The sequence below is a fragment of the Anguilla anguilla genome, chromosome 1 (assembly GCF_013347855.1).
Source record: "Anguilla anguilla isolate fAngAng1 chromosome 1, fAngAng1.pri, whole genome shotgun sequence".
Lineage (NCBI taxonomy): Eukaryota > Metazoa > Chordata > Actinopteri > Anguilliformes > Anguillidae > Anguilla > Anguilla anguilla.
The window spans coordinates 83317314-83337332 of NC_049201.1; the positions used below are offsets into that span (position 1 = coordinate 83317314).

At 39.6% G+C, this 20019-nt stretch overlaps 2 protein-coding genes and 2 long non-coding RNA genes across 4 annotated transcripts in view; all 4 read left to right on the plus strand.

Moving 5' to 3' along the window:
* LOC118232142 (basement membrane-specific heparan sulfate proteoglycan core protein-like) overlaps positions 1 to 20019 on the plus strand; it is a 1449502-nt gene that overhangs the window by 575715 nt on the left and 853768 nt on the right. The window lies entirely within an intron of this gene.
* Positions 7375 to 17415, plus strand: LOC118232416. Its single transcript, XR_004766288.1, has 3 exons — positions 7375 to 7540; positions 15467 to 15473; positions 17365 to 17415. It is a non-coding gene; the product is annotated as an uncharacterized LOC118232416 (long non-coding RNA).
* On the plus strand, positions 10408 to 12222 carry LOC118232629. Its single transcript, XR_004766357.1, has 2 exons — positions 10408 to 10895; positions 11142 to 12222. It is a non-coding gene; the product is annotated as an uncharacterized LOC118232629 (long non-coding RNA).
* Positions 19807 to 20019, plus strand: part of LOC118232246 (B-cell receptor CD22-like) — a 282573-nt gene continuing 282360 nt past the window's right edge. Inside the window, exon 1 of the mRNA XM_035427045.1 lies at positions 19807 to 19989. Coding sequence (XP_035282936.1) covers positions 19947 to 19989 — 43 coding nt within the window. The 5' untranslated portion in view covers positions 19807 to 19946. The remainder of the gene's footprint in view (positions 19990 to 20019) is intronic.

The window sequence follows — 20019 nt, forward strand, 5'->3', positions numbered from 1 at the left end:
GCATTCCATTAAGTTCACATGTGGGGATCAAGTTCATCTCTTTGAAAGATACTATAATAATACTATACAATAGGTCGTATGTAGTAAAAGTCATCTTTATGAAATATCAGAATTGAAATGCAACTAATTATGTGCATGAAGGACCGTATAACAGGCAAAGCAAAACCAAAGTTCTAAAAGGTCTCATGCACATTAACCACAGAAACAGCGCTGCACCACCGGACACTGAACTGAGGTGTGGAATAAAATAAAGAATAGAACAGGCTGCAGGAAGTGAGCAGCGCTTTAACTGTCTGTGGTCAGGGTGGCTCTCGTCTGAAATTAGGCATCTTCACCCATAGCCGCGCCCGCTCTGCACAAAAGAGCCTAGCAGGGGCACCTCACAGTACCCGCTTTGGCGCCCCAGGCCAGTGCTCCAGGTGGGGATGGAAACTGCAACCTCAGAGCTCCCAGAGCCACACTCTGGACCCCCAAACCACCATACTGCACTGCTGCGATACACAAAGATACGAAAACTACGCCTGTCCACTCCTTTCATCTTCTGTGAAACTTCAGTGTGTGCAATCTTTATGTTAATAAGCGGGTTGTAGGCTAAGCTACAGCAGTGTTTTGTTGATGTTTTGGCTTCATGTCAAAAATCCGATGCATGAAACATAAACATGACTGAGCTATGTATGGTAGCAATGGTAAAGCATGCTGTTTGTGCCAGTCAAATTTACCTAGGTGGGATAGATGGATGCAATACTTTCACTTATAGTAACTTTAGTAACTGCCAATTTACTTGTAGATGGGGCAGTTACTAAAATAGGGAAGTCCTGTATGTACATTTCAGATCAATTTCTTGGAAGATCTTTTACTAAACTGAATTAAATAATCTGGTTTAGGTAATGGATTTTGTATAGGGCTCCTGAATGTATGAGTGTTTATCTGTGCCTGATGCCTATCACACCTTTTACAGTCACTTTTATATTAACCTCTACTGTACATGTATTGGAGTAGGGGTGGCATGGTGGTGCAGTGGGTAGCACTGTCGCCTCACAGCAAGAAGGCACTGGGTTCGAATCTCGGCTTGGGGCCTTTCTGTCTGGAGTTTGCATGTCCCTCCGGGTACTCCGGTTGCCTCCTACGGTCCAAAAACATGCAAATAGGCCAATTGGAGACTCTAAATTGCCCGTAGGTTTGAATGTGTGAGTGAATGTTGGGTGTTCCTTGCGATAGATTAGCAGCCTGACCAGAGTTTATTCCTGCCTCTCGCCCAATGCATGCTTGGATAGGCTCCAGCACCAGCTCCAGCTCAGGATAATCGGGTATAGATAATGGTTGGATTGATGGATGTATTGGAATAGCCAAAGCCTCAGATCTTAGCAACAGTTTGTGTTGTAATCCAGAATAATTTTTGTAAACATAGTAGTTATGTTTATTTTATAAGCGTAATATGCAAAAATGAACATAATTATTGACATCTGAATTTCAATACAGTGGCGGCAAAGAAATGAGATTTACCCAATCTTTTTGAAAAGGCACTACTGGTCCAGTCCAGACACAAAGCAAACGACTGTTTTTATTTTCTTCAGACGATTTTATCTGATAAAATCTAAAACATGTATCACCTTCAGGAAGTGAGTCAGATCTGTTACACATTCTACTTTTATATTTAGTGTGAAGCATTGTATTCGCGATCATATTCTGCTCTGTCTGTAAGGCTGTTTTATACTAATGGCTCATTAGCAAAGCACTGAGGCCAGATCATAACTCTCTCCTGTTAAGTGTATTATCATATTTAATTTAGTCAAAACTTTGTCACAATATTTTGTGGTGCAAGAAGATTAAACTGGAATCAAATATAAAATAAAATGCATTTTTGGACTATAAACGATTGCTGCTTCTTCCATACAAATATCATTCTTCAAGTAAAAGGCTGTGAGTCTCTGCTTTCTGGATTCTTTGTGAGCTCTTCATAAAACCCAAAGCATTTTTAGGCATTAGCAGCACATTAACTCACTGTGTGTGCTTGTGTAGTAATTGTTATTCTGGTATTTCTGCAAATTAATAGAATACTCTGACAGTCTTTGTTTCTGCCATTCATTTTCACAGTGTAAATAATAATCAAGACCTGTATATGTGTATTTGGATAAATATTTTCAATCTGATGCAGCCATGCTCTTCAATACCTTGTTGGTAATTGTCCTCTCCGTGTCAGGTAAATTGTTTGTGTTTTTTTCCAAATTTAGTTCTGATGTTTCAGTCTGCATATACAGCATTTATCAGCATGTGTTCCTATTTATTAATCTCCCTTCATTATCTCAATCAGAAGCCAAAGTGAATACATTAATATCGCTTTTAGATATGTATATAATTTCTATAAAATAATGTTCTACATTACATTAGTTTAGAATAGTGCAACGTTTCTCATCTGAAGAGAGAGGGAACAAAGAGTGAACTTTTAAGAATTTTCTCTTCACACTCAGCTTTAAAACTGAGACAGAGGCGTGATATAAATATCTGTGGCTTTACAAAATGATCGGAGCTGTTGACTGTGCATGTTGCATTCTTAGAATGGTGAAAAAGTATTTTGGTGCCACATATTTTGATAAAAGCAGTTCATTTTCACTGTTAGCAAAACATAACAGTTTTCAGCCGAGAGTATACGCAAACACTTGCTCTTAACTTGCTTGGCATAATGCTACAAAGCTAGCTACTAAGCAAGACTTCCTGTGTCTGTCAATCTCACATTTATTGACGGCTACTGCCATCTACTGATGTCAGTTAGTATTGAAATAGCTAACAGAGGGACAAAAGATTATGCAGTTAATTTGTTTGAATCTGCAAATTCTTATATCACTGAAAAAAAAAACAAAAAACAAAAGAAATATATATATATATATATATATATATATATATAATAATGGGAAGGTCTGAAAAATATCAACAAAACCAACCACAGGTATCACCATGCCTCCAGAACATATCCAGGGCACAATTTTTGATGTACTATATAAGTTAGGTGCAGTAGTTTCAAAGTTTTGTTAATTGAATCCCTTATCTGTCATGTTGCCAACACATCTGTGTTTTAAATGTGTGTGAGTGTGTGTGTTTGTGTGTGTGTGTGTTTTTCAGGTGTTCTGAGCCGGTGGAGTTACACCACTGAGAGAATCTGTGCCTTAAAGGGGTCTTCAGTAGACATGAGCTGCACTTACTCATATCCCTCACATCACACAGTGCAGAAAACATTCTGGTTCATTCACTGGAAAAGTCGACAGGATCCTGAGGACCTGTCCCAGGACCCAGAGTACTCTGACCGTGTGGAGTACCTGGGGAATAAGCTCAGTGACTGCACTTTCAGAATAAAGCAACTGAGAGAAAGCGATTCAGCAATATATCGCTTCTGGTTCCTGACTGACCATTATGATATAAAATATGCTGGTCAGCCTGGAGTCTCATTGACAGTTACAGGTAATCTTAAACTTGCTTTATATACTATGAACTGGCAATACTCCTAATCATTTTCTAATAGAAGAAATTCTTGTGTGCAGGTCTTCAGGTGAAAGTGACAGAGAATGAGGCACAGAGTGTAACACTGACCTGCAGCAGCACCTGCACTTTGAGTGGCAGCCCAACCTTTACCTGGTACAAGAATGGAAAAGTTGTGTCCAATCAAAATAAATACTCCCTCTATTTAGCCAGCACTGATGATAGAGATCTCTACTCCTGTGCTACAGGAGGAGTCACTTCCCCTGCAGCCAATGTGAAATGTGAGTGTCTGCCCATCTTCTGTTTTACTGGGAAATAATGCATGCAGGGCCGGCCCGAGGCATAAGCGAACTAAGTGGCTGCTTAGGGCCCCCGTGGCCACCAGGGGGCCCCCATGCGGTATTCATCCCCTATCGCAAAACCAGCTGTAGTAATTTGAAATGGAATGACAACCCAATATTTCATAACAACATAATGTAAGATGGATTTTACAAAGCAGCCACGCCCCCCACCCCCCCACCGCCCCACCCCGGGTCGACAGGACTGCTCTTAGGGGCCCCGAAACCCTCGGGCCGGTACTGAATGCATGTCTGTATTTATGGTCAATCCTACTCCAGCGGAATAAAATATTCTGTTTAAGAACAGGAAACAGGAAAGGATTTGTTTTAAATCACAACAGAGAAACAGCACACCATGGTGAGGCACAATTTATGGTTGATCTTGAGTGATGATGAGCGGGGAGATCAAAGGTCAAAGCATATTATTTTAAAATTGTAAATTTATTGTGAAAATCATGATCATATTGCTGATGCTTTGTCACTGTTGTTATGATGATGTCTTTATGAATGTATAATTTCAAAGTATCACCTCTATTGAATGTATATTATACCAATTTTGTTGAATAACTCAGTGTATTGTGTTATTGAATTTCTTCTTCTCACTCAGGTGTAAAAGTTGAAATTAAATCAAGCACAGTGAGTGAGCTAGAGTGGGTGACACTAACCTGTAACATCACCTGCACTCACCTGACTGGCAGCCAAACATTCATCTGGTACAAGAATGGACAATCTCTACCAAACACCCCCAAGAAATATCAACAAAATGTCTACCTTAAGTTCACAGCCAGCAGTGAAGATGCAGGCAGCTACTCCTGTGCAGTAAGAGGCCATAAGAATCTCCTGTCCCCAGCTGTGACTCTCGGTGTGAGATGTGAGTATTTGAAGACAAACTCAAACATTTAACTTTACTGAGTCTCGTTTGTTACTCATTTTGAAAAAGCGGTGATGCATACTTTAATGTACCGATAAAAGACATGAGAACAGGACAGAAGAGCAACCTGCAGATAATGATTAGGAAATGGAAGTTATTATGTTTAGAAACAATATCGGATTAAGTTAATTCTAAAAATGGAAAGAAAGATGGCATTGCAGTAATAGCAGTCAAACAAAATGACATTTGGAAACATTGAGGAAAAGGAAACATACTTTAACTGAGGTAAGTGTGAGATCTATATAAAACTGCAGGACCTGTTTTTTTCTCTTTCAGATCCTCCTAAGAGCACCTCAGTATTAGTGAGCTCTGGTGAAATAGTGGAGGGCAGTTCAGTGACTCTGACCTGCAGCAGCGATGCCAACCCACCAGTGCACAGTTACGCCTGGTATAAGAACAATAGAACTGTAACCTCAGAGACAGGAGGACCAGAGGACAGTTACACCATTAAAAACATAACACTGCAGGATGCAGGAGAATACTACTGTGAGGCAGGGAATGGGATTGGGACAAAAAAATCTGCTCAGAAACGTCTTGATGTGAAGTGTGAGTATATCAGTGCATCTCAGCTTCAGACACACAGAGCAGAGAGTCAGTATCTCCTGAGTGTCTTTGGGAAACTTCACAGCAGTAAGACACTGAGTAAAGCAGTCACACTGGCCAGTGGAGGAGAAATCAGATATAATTACATTAGTATACAGTGATGAGTCTGATCATACTGATATGTCTTAGATAAAATGTGTGGTCATTTTGAGTTTGCAAAGGGCAAAAAAGGTACCTCTGCTGTGTCACTTTCCAACTACCTTAAAAAGCTACAGTATATCCAGTTCATTTTGTAACAAAGCATGATATACTGGGGTATTTACTGTAATAGGTTCTGCAGTCCTTTTCCCCACAAACCACACAGTCCGTCGTTGTTAGAGGCACCAAGGCTTTATTGTGCGCTCGATACCAAAAACACGGAAACACAACCAAAACAAAACAAAAAAAAAAAATCAAAACAAAACAAAACACAGACGATAAGGACAGGGATTAGATGGCATGTCGCTCTCGCGTGCGTCTCTCATTCCAGCACCCCGGTCTCACTGCAGGCAGAGCATATAAACTATTACCAATCAATTGTAATTGCAAACAGGCGTGGTTGTTAGCCCGCTATACTGCTCCCACTCCGCCTGCAGATGGCGCCCTATCCACACCACCCCTCCACGTAACATTGTGAGATTTCAGCTCCATTATAAACATTACTTTGAAATAAATGTCTCTGCTTTTTTTTGAGACACAACACAGTGAGTGAGAAATTATATGGAATTTGACACATTTTTCTAATGATTTTAGATGCTCCCAAGAACACCTCAGTGTGACTTTTCTTTAAAACTGCAGGACCTGTTATTTTCTCTTTCAGATCCTCCGAAGAGCATCTCAGTATCAGTGAGCCTCTCTGGTGAAATAGTGGAGGGCATTTCAGTGACTCTGACCTGCAGCAGCGATGCCAACCCCCCAGTGCAGAACTACACCTGGTATAAGAATAATAGAGCTGTGTCCCCATGGGGAGGATCCAATTACACCATTAAAAGCATCACACTGCAGGATGCAGGAGAATACACCTGTCAGACATGGAATACAATTGGGACAGAAAGATCTCCTCCTAAACATTTTTATGTGAAGTGTGAGTATATCAGTCCATCTCAGCTTCATGCACACAGAGCAGAGAGTCAGTATCTCCTGAGTGTCTTTGGGTAACTTCACAGCAGTGAGACACTGAGTAAAGCAAGCACACTGGCCAGTGGAGGGAAAATTAGTCATAATTATGTTATCATACAATGATGAGCCTGATCATACTGACATCTCTTAACTAAAACGTGTAGTCATTTTGACTTTGCAAAGCGCAAAAAGGTACCACATGCAGCTGTTCAACTTTTAAAAAATGAAGTTATCATTATTAATGAACATGCTAAAAAGACATATCAAAATACTACTGTTCCTTTTGAAATCTTGTTTGGCCTGTGTCATTTTCCAACTACCTTAAAAAGCTACAGTATATCCAGTTCATTTTGTAACAAAGCTTGATATACTGGGATATTTACTGTAACAGGTTCTGGAGTCCTTTTCCCAACAAACCACACAATCCGTCATTGTTAGAGGCACCAAGGCTTTGTTGTGCGCTCGATACCAAAAACACGGAAACAAAAACAAAACAAAACAAAACACAGACGATGAGGACGGGGATTAGATGGCATGCCGCTCCCGCGTGCGTCTCTCATTCCAGCACCCCGGTCTCACTGCAGGCAGAGCATATAAACTATTACCAATCAACTGTAACTGCAAACAGGCGTGGTTGTTAGCCAGCTATACTGCTCCCACACTGCCTGCAGATGGCGCCCTAACCACAACACTCCTCCACATCACATTGTGAGATTTCAGCTCCATTATAAACATTACTTTGAAATAAATGTCTCTGCTAGTATTTAGAGACGCAACACAGACCGTGAGAAATTATATGGAATTTAACACATTTTTCTGATGATTTTAGATGCTCCCAAGAACACCTCAGTATCAGTGAGGCCCTCTGGTGAAATAGTGGAGGGCAGTTCAGTAACTCTGACCTGCAGCAGTGATGCCAACCCACCAGTGCAGAACTACACCTGGGTTAAGAAGAATGACACTGGAGTCTGGCAGGCAGGATCAGGACAGAGTTTGAACTTTTCTAACTTTAGATCCTGGAACAGAGGACAGTACTACTGTGAGGCACAGAACAGACTTGGAGCTCAGAATGCTTCTGCTCTACTGGTCACAGTGCAAGGTAGGACCAGAACATATTTGATACAATATTTTATCTGACGCTGATTATGATCCAGAGGCTACAAAGCAATGCTGATCATAACATTGGTGCCACAATCCGAACCGGATCATGGTAGATAATGATGATGAGCAGTGTAACTAAAAGTATCATGATGCCAGCATTGAATTCAGTAAAATTCAAATGTACAGATATTTCTAGTAAAGGTAGGCATGTAAGGGGTATTTTTAAACATTTGCAAACTTTCGCCTTAAGGACCTTGTTGAGGCATGTTGTGAAATGAACACTGCTATATCATAACTGACAGGGCTACATTTCTCTGACTTTTCTTAGGAGGTCAGTCACTGATCGCGGCTGCAGCTGTGGGAGTGGCTGCCATTTTGGCTCTTGTGTTTCTGGGTGTTGTGTGCGTGAGGTACGTGGTTGTAAATTAGTCGGTTTGTAGTCACTCCAGTGTGAATTACTGCATGTCTGATTTAGACTCATAGTTTAAAATGAGTGTACATTTTTATGGAATGTTTTTGTCAAGCATTAGCTACGTTATGTCATGCTGATACCATACTCCCCCCTCTAATGTCTGATTAGTGCTTAGACCACTGCATTATTAGACATTTTGTTTTATTGAGATTTCAATTTTATAAACCCTGACTGATGCATTTTAGTGTCCCAATTAGGTTATCAAACCTGTATGATGGGGTAACAGAATCCCCTTAAAGCTTGGTCTTAATATGAATCATGTGGACAGTTACAGACCATAGCAAAGTCTTGTCAAGCGCATCAATTTTCCCATGAGCTCCAGTGTTGGTTTGAATAAAGCAGAACTACATTTACTGGGCAGGAAGAAACCTCTTATAACTCAGGCTAATTTCCTGTAACCAAATGACATCTGAATAATAAAAAATATACACATACATGGGCACTATTGCCTCAGCAATACACATCATTCAAACAAAAGCAAAATGCTGTTTATACAAGAGGGGGCTGTTTAAAGATTTGTCTGAAGGTAGATTTACTTTTTATTTTTCTTTCTTTTCTGAATAATCAGGAGGAGAAAGTCAACAAATGAGACAGAAGGGGACAGGCAGGTGAGTTAATGAAATCAGTCTACATATATGCATACATGTATTTATCTACGAATGTAATATAATTTTTATAATGCATAATGCATTAATCAAATAATAATAAATAATTCAACGGAAATTGTCTATGATGCCTGTCTATAATGCATAATATACTTATAATGCATTATAATCTGCTCATAATACAGTATAATTAGTTATGAAGATTGATTAATACTCATAATGCTTTATAACAGTAATCATGAGACGTGATTCATTTATTTATATAGCACCTGTGTATTGCTAATGGGGGTCCTAAATAAATAAATAAACCTTTCTTACAAATTAGTAGAAAGCATAGCAGTGTGTGCCATGTGACCTTGAAGGTTTATTAGATTATGTACAGATTTACAGTATGAGGTTATGATCTTATATGTGTTGACATGCTTAATGGAAATATTTCAGGAGTTAATTATGTGTATTCCCCTGTTAAGGACAGTTTCATTTTCTCAAAAGGGGTTGCAGTATGTGACAGTAACGTTACACAGTACAATACTGCTTATGCGCATGTAATAATCTGTGCATTACATAGAGAGCCAGGGAGAGTGACTTTTACTGTATGTGTTGTATTCACCTGTTTCCAGTGAATAAATACACACAGATTATTGTTGTGATGGTGGTTTATTGATATTTGTTATTGCAAATATATGCTTTGGAATGAAAGAAGTACTTCAATATGCAATCTATCCAAGATTTTATGAAAACCCATAGTAAAACAGGTCATGTTAGAGACAAGAAATCGTATTAAGTGTATTACGCTTGTATGTCTGGTTCAGTCGATATTGAACTGCTGATGGCATGTATTTGAAAATAAAACATTGATTCATTAGCTGATTTTTTTATATCAGGTTAAATGCATGTTTTGTCGTTAATGGGGGTGAGTAGCTCACTCCAGCTCTGAGGAGCTCACTGAAATAAACAGGACTTTCTGTGGAACTTTCCCATCCTTCTCCTGCCTATTTTCTTTACCCTGCAGGGGAATAAAAGCCCCATATTTGGCAACGTCTCAGGGATGGCAATGAGTCACACTGGAACACAGGGTACGGACAGAGACGACGGTGAAGTTCCCCTCTACGCCTCTGTTCAGCCCGCTAACACCCGCAATCAGGAAAGACTTCTACACTCCACTGATCAAAAGTCACTCCCCCAGTGTGAGGAGGGTGTTCAGTACGCCAGCATCCAGTTCCGCCCCTCCAGTGCTGCCCCCAGGTGAGAATATCCCACCTTTATACTACCTGTGCTGACTGTCGCTGTGTCAGGTCTATTATCTCTCTCCAGCAGCTTTTATCATAGACTGATCTCTCTGACTGGAGCCAGACGAGGCCTCTATGGAGTCAGCAGGAGAACGACCCTCACTGGACAGACCAGAGTGTCTCACTGGATAGACCAGAGTGTCTCACTGGACAGACCAGAGTGTCTCACTGGACAGACCAGAGTGTCTCACTGGATAGACCAGAGCGTATCACTGGATAGACCAGAGTGTCTCACTGGATAGACCAGAGCGTATCACTGGATAGACCAGAGTGTCTCACTGGATAGGCCAGAGTGTCTCACTGGATTGAACATACTGTCTCACTGGATAGACCAGAGTGTCTCACTGGATAGACCAGAGTGTCTCACTGGATAGACCAGAGCTTCTCACTGGATAATAGACAAGAGAGTCTCACTGGATAGAACAGAGTGTCACTGGATAGACCAGAGGGTCTCACTGGATAGACCAGAGTGTCTCACTGGATAGACCAGAGTGAATCACTGGGGAGAGCTGAGATGGGTGTGCTGTGATTTATATTGGGAAAAAAAATAAAAAGAAGTATTTAGATTCTAACCATAGTAGATGTGTGACATTTATGTCAGCGTGTACAATATTAGAAATTAATGATAGCCAAAAAACGTGCATCCATAACACTTGGTCATGTAAGCATGTACAAACCAAACCCTGGAAACAAAATACAAATGAGTATTTCTGAGAAAAATGCAAATGAGCATTTCTGAGATTCCAGTACTTCTCAGTACATTTGTACAGTTTATATATTTATGTGTTCGTAGGACCGGGTGTTGCCTTGATGCACACTATTTCTATATTTTGGTTGTTTGTTTGTTGCAGCCCCAAAGCCGAGTTCACGTATTTTAAAATGTTGCAATCTCTCGCTGCTGCTTTGCTAAGAACTTCTCTGCCTGGTCAAAAGAACAACGTGGTAACACGAGGACTGGATGTTCCGCTGATCTAGATTCATCATTTGGTTTGTTCTGCTTGTCAACTTTCTTCTCTTTTCATCTCCCTGCCTTGTGACCTCAGCCTATGACATCACAGTGATGTAATGTTTTCCAAAATTCCAGATAACTATTCTGTGGCTAAAGCTTCTGCTTGTGCTTCATGTTGCAAGGTGTGTCTAAATGTGATAAAGGCTCAGGCAGGATTGACTTAAATGAGAATGAGAATGTCTGTGACTTTAATAGAGACTAAATGCGCTGTTTTCTCCATGCAGGCCACCAGCCCCATCCGTAAAGGAAGACTGTGTTCTCTACAGCACACTTCGAAAACTGGACATGTGAAAATAAACCAGCAAGATATCTTGCTTCATAAACTGTGGACCAATGCTGGTTATTCAATGTAAATTTGGACATTTCTTTTAATGTGTGAGCATTTCCTGTGTTTTTCCTTGAACTTTAAACAGCAAATTGTCTGCAAAGTAATCCTCAAGCGGTATGAACCAAACATTTCCTTCACTGGATAATACATTTAAGAGTATTTATTAAAACTAGTGAACATAAACTCTCCTCATGAACTCAGGTCACATGACTGTGCCTTTGTCACATGACCAGGATGACTGTGGTTATTGGGTCTGCAAAGATATACTCAGAATGGATCATTCCTTTGGCATTCTATCAACATTTACATGCATAACAGCTCATGTCTTCATATTGTACACAAAGTATTATCAAGATGTTGGTGACTGAAAACCATTATCATTGCTGAATGTATTCGTTGGCCAAATATACTAGAGAATTGAGCTTTATATATAATTCAATTTTTTAAAATTTTTTATTAATACTTGTATAACATTTACATTATTATGACATTCCTGTGCACGTTTTGTGATTATATTATGCTTATTACTGAACCGATCCCATCTAGAGTATAAATTCACATGAGGTGAATTTGTTTTTCACATTCTTAGTGTTTATTTTTTGTATTGCTAAACGTTAGAATTCAGAGTATACCTTGAATTTGTTTAAACAATCATTCAATGAAACAAACAAAATAAACCTATGCTTGAAGAATTTTGTAAGTAAACCGTGTACTGTAGGTGTTACCCCCTGGGTTCTGCTGATGGAATAGAACATGTGCAGGTAAGGCACTAAACAGGTACTTTAAAAAAACATCCCACAGGGCCTGCTGGATTTCCAAATGAAAACAAGGCTTATATATATATATATATATATATATATAGCAGACACAGGATGGGTAAGGAACCCAGTGGAAAAATTTAGCAAATGATGTCATCAGTACTGTCATTTATGTTTTAGTACAGGGTGAGACCTGCACCACATTGAGTTAAATGAAATAAATAGAAAATATATCTTTTATAAACTGTTAAAAAAAAAAAATAGGAAAAAAAAAAAAAAAAACTATAACACCCAGATTCAAGTAGATTCTGTTTGTGGCAGTGAAATTAACCTCAGGAGGAGAGATGAATGCAGTGAACCTTTTCTGCCTGTAGATGGCACTATTACTGCAGTACATGAGTCCTGTCCAAGCATTTCAGATCGATTTCCCCCAAGATCTTTTGCGAAGCTGAATTAAGTAATCTGGTTTAGGTAATGGTTTTTTGTATGGGGCTCCTGAACCTAAGAGTGTTTACCTGTGCCTGATGCCTATCACACCTTTTGCAGACTAATTAATATTAAGCTCTTCTGCTTTTACAGACTGTTTATACTGTACATGTATTGGAATAGGACAAGCCTCAGACCTTAGCAACAATGTGTGCATTAGCAGATAGCTTCCTGCTAGTAGCTTTAGTTCACATTGCCAATTCAGTCACAGATGTTTTAATTCAGTCATGCACATGCAGCTGGATGCATGTTTTTATTTGTTATTGTTTTACAAGATCTGAAATAAAGACAAAATTCATCTGGGAACAGACAGAGATGCTGAAATTTAAAAAACATTTTTTAAAAAAACAGAAACATTGTCTGTATTAATTGCACATCAGTGAATGGAATAAAGGTCTCAAGTGAATTCATACATGTGCTTATGTGAGATATGTGATTGAACTGCTGTACCCATTTAAATGGTTTGTGGACTGGGAAGGCCTCTGTAAGTGTAGAGAGAGGGAGTGGTGCAAATGGGGGGGGGGGGGGGGGGGGGGGGGCACAGAAAAAGGCACAGAGACAGGGGAGTGTTCTTCAGGTATTTTTGTTGGAGGGAAGGTAGCCAGCTTTCCAGAGAGTTTTAAGAGTGATCGATAAGCAGTGCTGTATTGTAAGTTATAGTAGTGATAGCCCGTCCGCACATTTCCAAGGAATAAACAAGTCAAAGGCAGAATCCCTGTGCTGGCTGGCTGTTTCCGAGTATTTGCTCACGCTACAGAAACACGGCAACGACGAAGCACTCACCCACGGCCTTACGCCATGTTGTTTACATGCGTGTGCATGCGTGTGCATGCATGTGCATGCGTGTGCATTGAAGTGTGCACGTCAGCATGTCTCTCTTATAGAGCGTGTGGATTCAGGAATATTTACAAATGCAAAGTTTGACTTCATTATTGCATATGTCCAAATGCATCAGGAATTATGCCTGTAAGCAGAATTGTTATGTTTATTTTATAATATCCAAAATAAACATAATTGCAATTGATTGGGATTAAGAGCAGCTGTTGTCATTGATATTCATATTGGAATCTGAATCTCAATAAGAGAATGGAGTTACCCAGCCTTTTAAAAATGTACTGTTAGTCCTGACCAGACGCAAAGCTAATGACTGCGGTTGTTCTGCCATTTTTATCAGTTAACTTTTAAAATGTGCAAGACTTGAAAAAGGGGAAGTGAGTCAGATCTGCACCAGCCAGTCAATCACATTCTACTTTTATATTTAGCGTGAAGAACTTTCTTCACGGTCATATTCAGCCACACTGCTCTGTCAGTAAGGCTGTTTTATACTAATGGCTCATTAGTAAACCACTGAGGCCAGATCAGAACTCTCTCCCGGTAAATGTATTATCATATTATTTCATTTAGTCTATATTGTGTTACAGCATTTTGTAGTGAATGAAGATTAAACTGGAATCAAATACAAAAATAAAATGTATAAATGATCGCTATTTCTTCCATACAAATAACATTCATCAAGTGACAGCCTGTGCGAGTCTCTGCTGTCTGGACTGTGTGAGCTCTTCATTAAAGCCTGAGCATTTAGGGACATTAGCAGCACATTAGCTCACTGTGTGAGCTTGTGTAGTATTTGTTAGTCTGGTATTTATGCTAATAAATCGAATACTCTGACAATCTTTGTTTCTGCCATTCATTTTTACAGTGTAAATAATAATCAAGACCTGTATATGTGTATTCTGATGAGTATTTTCAATCTGATGCAGCCATGCTCTTCAAATCCTTGTTGGTAATCGACCTCTCTGTGCCAGGTAAATTGTTTGGGATTTTTACAAAATGTAGTTCTGATGTTTCAGTCTACATATACAGTATTTATCAGCATGTGTTTCTGTTTATTAGTCTCCCTTTGTAATGGCTTTCTGTTTTGCAAATTCAATTTAAGCCATGAAAGACGCCTTTGGGACAGCTCTACGTGCTTCACTTCACAAAACCCCTTTTTTGCCTTGTACTCACGTTTGCTATGGTCTTGATAGTTGATTTTGGAATTTCTGCGAAGCAGGTTGTTTGTTTGTATGTATGAGTGTGCATGCGGTGTGTAGTGCAATGGCCTTCAATGAACACTCGGGGGCACCATTTACATATTACATTACATTACATTACATTACATTATAGGCATTTAGCAGACGCTCTTATCCAGAGCGACGTACAACAAGTGCATAGGTTTCATGATGTAGAGGCGCAAAAGAAACACTAGAGTGAAGTAAGGATCGTAGTGCCAGAAGTGACCACATCGATCAGGACTCCAACCCTGTAGAGTAAGCTTGTTCAGCAAGCAAGAATCCTACCAAGTACAAACTAGCACTGGAATCACACCTAATCATACAAAAACATATTTACAATAACTCATTAGAGATTTGGCTCCAATTAACTCTCTCCATTAATTCAATCAGAAGTAAAAATGAATACATTTAAATTGCTTTAGAAAGGAGAAAGGAGTGTATATCATTTCCATAAAATAATGTTCTACAGTACATTTGCTTAGAGTAGTGCAACATTTCTCATCTGAAGAGAGAGGGGGAAAAAGAGTGAACTTATAAGAAGTTCCTCTTCACACTTAGCTTTAAGACTGAGACAGAGGCATGATATAAATATCTGTGGTTTTACTAAATGATCAGAGCTGTCTCAGAACCAGAATATTCTGGTGCCACGTATTTTAATGAAAGCAGTTTGATTTCACTGCAAGAAAAACATAACAGTTTTCAGCTGACAGTATACCTCAGATACTCACTCTTGATTGGCTTAATGCTACTGTGCAGCAAAGCTTGCTACTAAGCAAGACTTTCTGTGCTCATGAATCTCACATTTATTGGTGGTTACTGTTATCTACCGATGTCAGGTCTACCGATGTCAACACCTCTATCGTTTTGAAGAAGGGTTATTTGTTACAGATCGCTTGCATATTTGATCATATTGTGGTAATCAGAGCAGAGGTGGAAAATCCAGGTTCAGAAAGTAAAAGTTGTCCACAGGATTCTGTTCCAATCACCTGGATTTGCTCATCAGCACAATTCTTCAGCCAGGAGGAAGAACTGATTAGTGAAATCAGCTGGATGAGTTCATGGGCAGAAGAAACATGGCAGGGCTTTACTTTCTCACCCCTGGAGTCATAGTATCTGAGTCATAGTATCACTCACTACAATGTATGACCTGGACCACAGCAGCCATCATCCAGATTAGAAAGTATGACTCACTTGCCCAGAACCTCCAAGCACAACTCTATGGTTCATAAACCATCTCAGAGAATCGGTCTGATCTAGGATCAGTTTTGCCTTTAGGCCATTATGGATAAAGCTTGGATATCAAGAGAGGAAACATGATCTGAGATCAGCTCTCTTACTCTGAGATACTCTAGGAATAGGGATGAAGGTCAGTTTCGGTTGGGGTGGAGTTCAGGAAAGACTATAGGCACCTGCCTGAACCCCCTGAACCAGTAAGAGGCTCTTTTCATTTCCAGACCAAGTAAACTCAGTTCCAGTATGGAACAGTAAAGCATACTTTTAAAATTTAAGATCACACTAAAATGGACGAACCAAAGCTTCAACTGATGCAACAGGCACTCATTCAAACTTATGTCAGAGGTCTCTGGTTACTTGTTCATCCCTTCCCAATGGGAACACATCTCAGTGACTCTGTGCACACTTGCTTGTATTTGACACACTGTATATTTTCATGTTTGTATTTCATATACAATGCACGCTATTTGCTTATTTTTGGTTTATATCACCTACAGTACATCGCAACCATTTTGATTGTAGTTTATATATTTTGGGGAATAAGCGTATGCATGCCCGTATCTAGTTATTTTGCTGGTCTACACACCTAACTTATATTTAACTGTGATTTAAAGGAGTACCATGGTGATTAACACACTTTCTCGGTTTTATGTGCTATTTGCACAAGAGGCATTGAAGAAACACAATGAGCAAAATATTAAATATGTCCGTTCTGTATTTTTTGAGAAATATGCGTTTTAAATTCATCGTCCTATTTTCAACCGGTTGAGAAAGTTGTCATTTTGCTACTTCACGAATACAGTAACCACTCCCATTTCCACGCCCCGTAAAGAAATCTGACAGGACACACCGTCCTGCTGTTCAGACAATGCAAATATTTGACTAACGTTAGGTTCACTTATATTAGAGTGCCTTTAGATTATTTCTGGTTATATTCATTTAGCTAGCTAGCTAACGTTAGCTAGCTAGGATGTTTGCTTTCATAAGGCAATGTTATCGATAACGTTAGCTTGCTAGTTTGCTTTTATGAGGACGTTATAGTTGTGCTTTTATCTTAACTTGGCTAGCTAGATAGCAAAAATTATAATTGGATATAAGTCAACGTCCTTACCTTAGCTATCTATCGATACTTGATATACTACTAAGCTAGCTAGCTTGTGAAAATTCAGTCTCCCAAAGAGAGCGTATCATGGGGGTAGCTATGGTAACGGGGCACGGTCTGTCAATCATAGCTAACTGACGGTTCTCATTACCACGCCCAGACGGTTCGGGTGAATTTTTATAGTGGGAAATTTAGGCTTCGAAAAATAAATTTTAAAGTACATTGAAATGACTGAAGAATAAAAAAATTATGCACATTTGTTTTGTTGTTGCCTGAAGACAACTGGGAAGTGTCACGTTCAACCACCATGGTACTCCTTTAAGTGATTTTCTAAGTGTTGCATTGACATTCCTACCTTTATGCATGCACTTATTTGAAAAGCTATGTCTGTTTATTTACAGCACTGTGTGGCCACTCTGGTTCCCTTTTAACAGTGCAACTGGAGGCGCACTTATGTGTGACTGAGTCTCTTCCTGTGTCTCACAGCCTTCAGAGAGTGACAAACGCAGCCAGCGACACAAACTCTGTGCTTCAGAGAGCTGACGAGGCCTCAGTGTGGGATTAAAACACACAGATGAGAGAATCTGCAGAGAATGAGAAATGGTGGAGATCAGGGTGAAAGAGTCGCTTTTTGTCTTTAACTTTACAGAACTGCTGTATGTTTCTGCTATTTTATCCATCTTATGAAGAGCTGTTGGTGGAGGATTTTTCCCAAAGTACTGTAACCCTGCTGCATACATGCTCCAGTGACACCATTACACGTTTATATAGCCTAGTTACACACACGCTCATAACTCATGTACATGCGCATGTACTCTGTTACATGAAATTTAAAGGCAAGGTGCAAAATCCTTTAAAACAGTGTTTTAGTTTGACATTTTACATTGCCTTGTCATATTGACACCATTTTTACTTTCTGTCTGTTTAGCTATTTGAAATAATGCATCTTTTTATTTGTTTTCTTTACATACATTGTTTTATTATGTCTATCAATATATTATGATTTAATTGAGCATTGTAAAGCACTGTGAACCTTGAACCTCTGTTTTGATAAAGATTATTATTATTTTCTTTATATGGCCATCATGTTTTGCCTGCAAAAGGTTGCATGAACATCAATCACAGAAACAGCGCTGCACCAGCAGAACTGAACTGAGATGTGGAATGAAATAAAGAATAGAACAGGCTGCAGGAAGTGAGCAGCGCTTTAACTGTCTGTGGTCAGGGTGGCTCGCCTGAAATTAGGCAGCTTCACCCACAGCCGCGCCCGCTACTCCTCTGCACAAAAGAGCCAAGCAGGGGCACCTCACAGTACCCGCTTTGGGGCCCCAGAGCAGTGCTCCAGGTGGGGATGGAAACTGCAACCTCAGAGCTCCCAGAGTCACACTCTGGACCCCCAAACCACCATACTGCACTGCTGCCATACACAAAGATACGAAAACTACGCCTGTCCACTCCTTTCATCTGTGAAAGTACAGTGCGTGCAATCTTTATGTTAATAAGCGGGTTATAGGCTAAGCTACAGCAGCGGTTTGTTGATGTTTCGGCTTCATGTCAAAAATCCGATGCATGAAACATAAACACGACTGAGCTACATATGGTAGCAATGATAAAGCATGCTGTTTGTGGCAGTAAAATTGACCTAGGAGGGATAGATGGATGCAATACATTCAATCTACCTGTAGATAGAGCAATTATTAAAATCGATGAGTCCTGTATGTACATTTCAGATCAATTTCTTGGACGATCTTTTACTAAATGGAATTAAATAATCTGGTTTAGGTAATGGATTTTGTATAGGGCTCCTGAATGTATCAGTGATTACCTGTGCCTGATGCCTATCACACCTTTTACAGTCACTTTTATATTAACCTCTACTGTACATGTATTGGAATAGGGGTGGCACGGTGGTGCAGTGGGTAGCACTGTCGCCTCACAGCAAGAAGGCACTGGGTTCGAATCTCGGGTTGGGGCCTTTCTGTCTGGAGTTTGCATGTACCTCCGGGTACTCCGGTTGCCTCCCACGGTCCAATAACATACAAATAGGCCAATTGGAGACTCTAAATTGCCCATAGGTATGAATGTGAGAGTGAATGGTGTGTGTTCCCTGCGATAGATTGGCAACCTGTCCAGAGTGTATTCCTGCCTCTCGCCCAAAGCATGCTTGGATAGGCTCCAGCACCAGCTCCAGCTTAGGATAAGAGGGTATAGATAATGGATGGATTGATGGATGTATTGGAATTGGCAAAGCCTCAGATCTTAGCAACAGTTTGTGTTGTAATCAGGAATCATTTTTGTGAAGATAGTAGTTATGTTTATTTTATAAGCATAATATGCCAAAATGAACATAAATATTGACATCTGAATTTCAATAATACAGTGGGGGCAAAGAAATGAGAATTACCCAGTCTTTTTGAAAAGGCACTACTGGTCCAGTCCAGACACAAAGCAAAGACTCCGTATATTTTATTCAAACGTTTGTATCCGATAAAATCTAAAACGTGTATGACCTTCAGGAAGTGAGTCAGATCTGTAACACATTGTTTTATATTTAGTTTGAAGTACTTTCTTCACGGTCACATTCAGTCACACTGCTCTGTCTGTAAGGCTGTTTTATACTAATGGCTCATTAGCAAACCACTGAGGCCAAATCAGAATTCTCTCTTGGTAAGTGTGTTATCATATCATTTCATTTAGTCTAAATTGTGTTACAGTATTTTGTGGTACACGAAGAATAAACTGGAATCAAATATGAAAATAAAACGCATTTTCTGACTAGAAATGATTGCTGCTTCTTCCATACAAATAACATTCATCAAGTAAAATGCTGTTTGAATCTCTGCTTTCTGGAAACTGTCTGAGCTCTTCATGAAACCCAAAGCATTATTAGGCATCAGCAGCACACTACCTCACTGCGTGGGCTTGTGTAGTAATTGTTATTCTGGTATTTCTGCAAATTAATAGAATACTCTGACAGTCTTTGTTTGTGTTGTTCATTTTCACAGTGTAAATAATAATCGAGACCTGTATATGTTTATTTGGATAAATATTTTCAATCTGATGCAACCATGCTCTTCAGTACCTTGTTGGTAATCGTCCTCTCCGTGTCAGGTAAATTGTTTGTGTGTTTTTTTTCCAGGA